General features: G+C 33.4%; 1 protein-coding gene across 2 annotated transcripts in view; it reads left to right on the top strand.

Moving 5' to 3' along the window:
* WBP4 (WW domain binding protein 4) overlaps window positions 1–5,737 on the top strand; it is a 38,740-nt gene extending 33,003 nt beyond the window's left edge. For both annotated transcript variants that reach the window (XM_015572595.1, XM_006776935.2), the window contains one exon: window positions 4,469–5,737. In XM_015572595.1, coding sequence (XP_015428081.1) covers window positions 4,469–4,679 — 211 coding nt within the window. In that variant the 3' untranslated portion in view covers window positions 4,680–5,737. The remainder of the gene's footprint in view (window positions 1–4,468) is intronic.
* Window positions 5,738–6,651: the final 914 nt, after the last annotated feature.

Raw genomic sequence — 6,651 nt, 5'->3', positions numbered from 1 at the left:
GCCTAGAGTATTTTAATAACTGTATGGTGACAGATGGGTACAAGATTCATCAAGATGATCACTTAGTAAGTTATATAATGTCTAATCACTGGGTAGTATACCTGAAATTAATGTATGTCAACTAACAAAAAAAAAATTTGTGCACCGGGCCTCTAGTATTTTAATAACTGTATGGTGACAGATGGGTACAAGATTCATCAAGATGATCACTTAGTAAGTTATATAATGTCTAATCACTGGGTAGTATACCTGAAATTAATGTATGTCAACTAACTAAAAAACAAAAAATGATTTAAAGTAAGATAATTGTTACTATTATGAAACATTGAAATTGTATATATTAAATATTGGGAAATGTGTATTTAATGCAGGTACCATAAGTAAATTGTGTATTTTGAAGTTGCAGAAATAATAGACTACATTACTTCAGACCTAAGTGACTTAAGTGACTTAAAATAAGAAGATTGTCCTATTATACCAATATCTACTATTCTGCAAAGTTGAGATTTCTCAGATTTTGAGTATTTTTTTCTTGTGATAACTATATTCTAAAGCCATTCTTGTTAAATTTTAATCACTAAGCCAGTTTGGTATGTGATGGATTATGTCTGACTCCCTAAGTAGATTAGCCTAATTTCTTAAGGATTTTTTTCCTCTAAAAATAACATACATGTTTATTATAAAAGACTTTTTTAAATGAAGAAAAGCATAAAATATCCTATTTTGTTAAAATTTTATAAATGTTATTTTAAATTGCCATATAATATGTAGTCATTTAGATGTGCATTGATTTTACTCAGCCATTCTCTTTCTGCTGACATTAGGTTATTTCCACATTTTTTTGTTTCTATAACTTACTCTGATTATTATATAGATACTAGAGGCCTGATGCATGAAATTTTGGGGCGCGGGGCGGTGGGGTTCTCAGCCCGGCCTGCGCCCTCTCACAATCCAGGACCACTTGGGGATGTCCGACTGCTGATTTAGGCCTAAACTGGAAGTCGGACATCCCTGTTGCAATCTGAGACCCCTTGCTCCTAACTGTCCGCCTGCTCGCTCCTTACTGCTTGGCTTGCTGCTCCTTAGCGCTGCCATGGAGGTGGGAAAGTCTCCCGCCACTGCCGCTGCGCTCGCCAGCTGTGAGCCCAGTTTCTGGCTGAGCAGTGCTCCAGCTATGGGAGCACACGGACCACCAAGGGCCAGCTCCTGTGTTGAGCACCTGCCCCTTGGTGGTGGAGCTGCTCCCTGGAGATCAGTGTGCATCATAGCAACCGGTTGTTCCGCCATTCTGTCAATTTGCATATTAAGGTTTTATTATATAGGATATTATTCTGTGCACATTACTATTTCTAGGAATGGAATAGCTGTTTAAAGATTAGGAGTATCATACAAATTTATACTTTATTAGCAGTTTTGAAAGTTCCTCTTCCATTGGACCCCCTCAGCGAAAACTGGCATGTATTCAGTATTACATTGTCCATCCAAAAATGTTGTCTCTCTCCTTTTACTCAAGTCATCTTGTATGGTTTTATAGTTTTTGTATCTGCCTCTATGTAAGTCTCACATTTGCATTTCTTGAATGTAAGCTAGGTAGCCACTTAGTCTAGTTGGTTTACTGATGTAACCCCAGAACTAAAAACAGTGCCTAGCACATAATAGATGCTTAGTAAGTGTGTTTTAAGTACATTAATTAATTTTTAAATTGTGGATTTTATCCATTTCTTATTATTTCTTTAATTAGTAAATATGTATGAAAAAGCTTGTGTCCTGTTGTGCTGCTGAGTTATTTTATTTAAAAAACTACTATTCTGAGTCATGAGTTTTCCATGCACAAACTTTTCTGCAAATATTTTGTGATTTTTTTTCTTTCGATTTTGCTCCCTATTTATTTCATTTCCTATTTGCTTTAGTTAGATTTTAAACCCAGTGTTATATAATAGTGATGACAGTGGGCATTCATGTTTTGTTTCTGATTTCAGTGCAAATGTCTCTAAAATTTGTATGGAGGATTATATTGACTGTTGATCTTAAGCCTATTATGTTATTTTTATTATGTTAAGGATGTGTGCTTTATTTCTGGATTCTTCAAGAATTATCAGAAATTGATTTTGATAAATTTCAGTAGTCATAGCTTTGATATGAGGAACAGATTGGGAAATGGTGGTCTGTAGTTTTGTTCTTCTTTGTAAAATGAGTGATATCTTTATCAGGTTTGGATATTTGACTTATGCTAAATAAAAAGTGAGATAGCTTTTCCTTATTTAATGTTCTTGAATAATTTAATAGTTCCTCTGGGATTAGAAAGTTTAATAGAAATTACTAGTAAAAGCTGGTTATGGAGTTCTAGGAGGGAGGTAATTTTTTTATATCTTTCTTTAGTCTCTTAGTTACTATCTGTGACATTGGACAAGTTGCCTTATCCCGTTGAGCCTCAATTTTCTCATTTGTAAAAGTTATAGTTCCCAACTAATTTCTAATTTGTTGTGTGGAATACATTAGAAAAGACAAATTAACACATATAGGATCATGTACGCACTTGGCACATAGATCACCTAAGATGTCAACTATTATGTACTGCAGCTGCTGTTTTGGGGGAAAGAGCAGGGGGTTGAGGTTATAGCTTCAACTACTTATTCTTGAGTATTAATCAGTTTCAGTAATCTATATTTTCCCCTAAAATCTTGTATTTCATAAAGACTTTAACATTTAAAACATATGGTAATACAGTAAACTTTCTATAATTTTTGGCATTGCTTTTTGAATATAATTTTGATTAGAGACTTCAGTCCATTTAAATTTAGAATAATATCTGGATTTACCAGTGCCATCTTATCAATTGTTTTTTGGCTATGTTGTAGTTCCCTTTTTCCTTTTTTCTCTCTTGCTGAATTGATGTGATTATGCAGTGGTATGCTTTTATTCCCTTCTTTTATATCTCATGAATCTATTTTAGTTTTTTGTTTTGTGATTACCATGATGCTTATATAAAACTTCTTGTATATATAAAACAGTCTATTTCACACTGTCTGATAACATCCTCAGTCACAAAAAATACATTTTTATTTCTGTTTTATGTTTTTGATGTCAAAATTTACATCTTCATATATTGTGTACCTATTAACAAATAGTTTTAGCTAGTCTGGTTTTAATGTATTTGTCTTTTAACCTTTATATTAGAGTTAAGTAGTTAACACACAACCCTAATAGAGTCTTCGTTTATTCTGACTATATGCTTTGTATTTTCTGACTATATACCATTTTGGGGGGTATGTTTTTATGTTAGTAATTAGCAGTCTTTCAGTTCAGCTTAAAAACTCCTTTCAGCATTTCTTGTAAAGCAGAATAACCTCAGATTTTTTTTATTAGGGTAAGTTTTTATTGCCTTCATTTCTGAAAGACACCTTAACTGGCTAGGTAATCTTGATTAGCATTGTATTCCTTTCAACACTTGGAATATATCATCACATTCTCTTCTGGCTTGCATTGTTTGCTGAGATACTCTCTGGTAGCCTTATGAAATTCTCTTGTATGAGTAAAATTTTCTTCACTTGCTGCTTTTAAAATTCTTTCTTTGTCTTAGATGTTAAACAGTCTCATTAAAATGTGTTTTGAAGATCTTTTTGGATTACAATTTTGAGGTGACCTATATTAGCTTCAACTTGATGTACAAATCTCTCCCCACTTTTGGGAAATTTTCACACATTATTTGTAAGCTCTGGGAGACGCAGGAATTGAGCTGGGCCTCAGGAATTACTGGCCAGGCCTGAAACATTGGCAGAATTCTCCATCTTCCATCCCTAATCTCTGTAGAACTCCTTTCTCTAAATAGGGAGGATATGTAGTTCCCAACAGGTTTTATACGTCTAGCCACTAAAAAGTTAAACATAATGATCATTCTGGTCCATGTTCAAAAAGCTCAGGGAATGGAGTGATGGGTTTATTATGCTCGTGTTAAACAGGTATTGATCTGTGGACTAGTCAACTGAATATTTATAGTAACCATATGGACAGTTGAAGGGGGCTAGTTCCTTAGTAAAAGGGTGGTAGGCAAACAGCCGCATAGAGTTGTTACTACACTAGGCCATTGACATTCCATGGTTTTCATCTTGTGCTGTGTGAGCCCCCATAGGTCTTGTCAGTCCGTGGCAAAATCATTTTCCATAAATACATCTCACTTATTCACCTATATAACTGTACTGTTAATCATACATAAGCACAAGCATTTCCTTAAATGACACATGTTTTGTGCGACAGGAATAAAAGAATAGATGGGAGTTTTCCTGGTGTGTCCACATAAATAAGTATTTAGTATCTTAAATAATTTATTTTAAAATAGTTTCCTACTCTAAAATGGCTAACTTCCCACTATTAGAAAAGTGATCTTGGGGCTTTGGTGGACCGACCAGTTATGTGAAAGTTTGTCTTAATCTTTGTCAAGTAATGGTTTTATTTTTATTTTCTATTCCAGTGAGGAGGTAGATTTGGAACTTCCAACCACTGAAAATGAATATATATCAACTTCAGAAGCTGCTGTTGGTGAGGAACCCAAAGTAGTTTTTAAAGAAAAAACAGTCACTTCTCTTGGAGTTGTGGCAGATGGAGTGGCCCCAGTATTCAAAAAGAGAAAAGTGGAAAATGGAAAATCTAGAAATTTAAGACAGCGAGGTGATGATCAGTAATAGGAAAAGAGTTTTGGAACAGGATGCAAACTACACATCTTAAAAGCTTCTCTATATTATTTCTAAATACTTTAATGTTAAAAATTTAGATTTATTCTAAATGTATTTTATGTGAATGTAAAATAAATCTTTTTTTTATGTGAAATTTATTTTTGTTCCTAAAATGGAAGCCTACCACCTTGCATTGTATTACAGTGTATTATGTTCAGTGTTTAAAAATGATAATTGTCATAATATAAGATGCTATGTATCTGTTATTTAAAACCTGGAAAAGCAAGGCCTTTATTCCATTTTTACTCATGTGAACATATTTACCCTGCACTGAAAATGCATTACTTTCATACACTGATATTAACTGTTATCTAAGAAATAAGAATCAGACCCCATAAGAGAAGATTCACAGGCCATTGATAGATTCAGTTCTGAGAATCCTGTCAAAAGGCTGATTTAAGAAGTATATGCACATTGCCTTGTTACTCAACTTAAGGTCAAGGACCAAGAAAAGGACTACAGCTCAATTAGAGTGCAAATTGGACCACAGGTACAAATGAGTGTTTGCCTAGTTCAAAGCAACAACCATTGCTTAAGCATTTTTACTTTGAGCTAGGTATTATACTGTGCCCAGGGGATATAAAAATAAGGCATATCCCTATTCACAACTTCACCTTCTAGCTTAGTCCTTTCCTTCCAGTCATGTACTCTGTTTAGCAGTCTTATTTACATGTACTGGGAAATCTTTTTTAAGGTTTACTTAAAACTAGGTAGATGAAGGCTTGAACACAAATAGTAATGTCTCAGGCTTCAGTAAAAGATTTTAGTGTTCCCTTAGACAGATTAGACATTTCTTGTTTTCTAGTTAAGTTTCTTAAAAAATAGAATATTTCTTATTTAATCAATTTGATATAGATATCTTCTCTTTATTACTCCAAATTCTTAAAATTATATTTTTATAAATTGTACAGTATTTAATGTTTGGTAGTAAATATTTGTCTTAAGGTTACTAGTATACATGTAAGAAAATGATAGATTATTAAAAACTTTATGAAAGAGCAAATTAATATTTGGGTGTTTGGTTTTTTTTCTAATATCAGAGTCATCTTAGCATTGGAGAGCAAATATTTGGAGATTTGTTTTTCCACTTGTTCAATTTACTTATTTGGGCATTTCATGAATGTAGAGCATTGTAAAGAAGTGTTTCAGGTTCTGTATAGCCCATTTGTCATCTAACTAAGTAATGTATCTTGTTGCTTGACTCCTCAATTGGAAAAGATGGTAAGACTATAAATGCAATACTGCCGTATTTTACCCACATTTAGCTTATACAAAATACACAATTGAAGACATTTTTAAAACTGCATCTCACTATGTAAAGTGTTTCTCTTTGATGCATTCTTTTTGTTTTTATTATCCTCACATGAGGATATGGTTATTGACTTTAGAGAGAGAGAGACACCTCGGATGTGAGAGAGGAACATTAATCAATTGCCTTCCATATGCACACTGTCTGGGGATCAAATCCACAACCTAGGAATGTATATTGACTGGGAATCTAACCCACAACCTTTTAGTGTACCAGACAATGCCCCAACCAACTGAGCAACCTGGCCAGGGCTTTTTGATGCATTCTTTAATTACTTTACCTTTGTAATAAGACAGTACTAGAAGTTTGAAGGTAAACCTTAAACAAACTGGTTTTAAGGATTGCTTAGAAAAGACTTAAACACAAAAATTTTAGTAAATCAAATTGTAAAAAACTAATTTTCTATTTGTTTTGAAAGAATAAGAAAACATATCAACTTACCTAGAATTTTTCAAAAGTAAAACATTGGGTATGATTATTTCTGTCATTTCTATTTTTATATATATTTGTATATAGGTATAGATGAGAGGTTATAAAGGTAAAGTCCCAATCTCTCACCTCCTCCCCCATGACCACTGTGGGTGTTTTTTCCCCCTAAGCATGTTAACACTG

The sequence above is a fragment of the Myotis davidii genome, unplaced genomic scaffold (assembly GCF_000327345.1).
Source record: "Myotis davidii unplaced genomic scaffold, ASM32734v1 scaffold105, whole genome shotgun sequence".
Classification (NCBI taxonomy): domain Eukaryota; kingdom Metazoa; phylum Chordata; class Mammalia; order Chiroptera; family Vespertilionidae; genus Myotis; species Myotis davidii.
The sequence above is the reverse complement of the archived record's forward strand: the minus strand, read 5'-3'. Positions and strand labels throughout refer to the sequence as shown.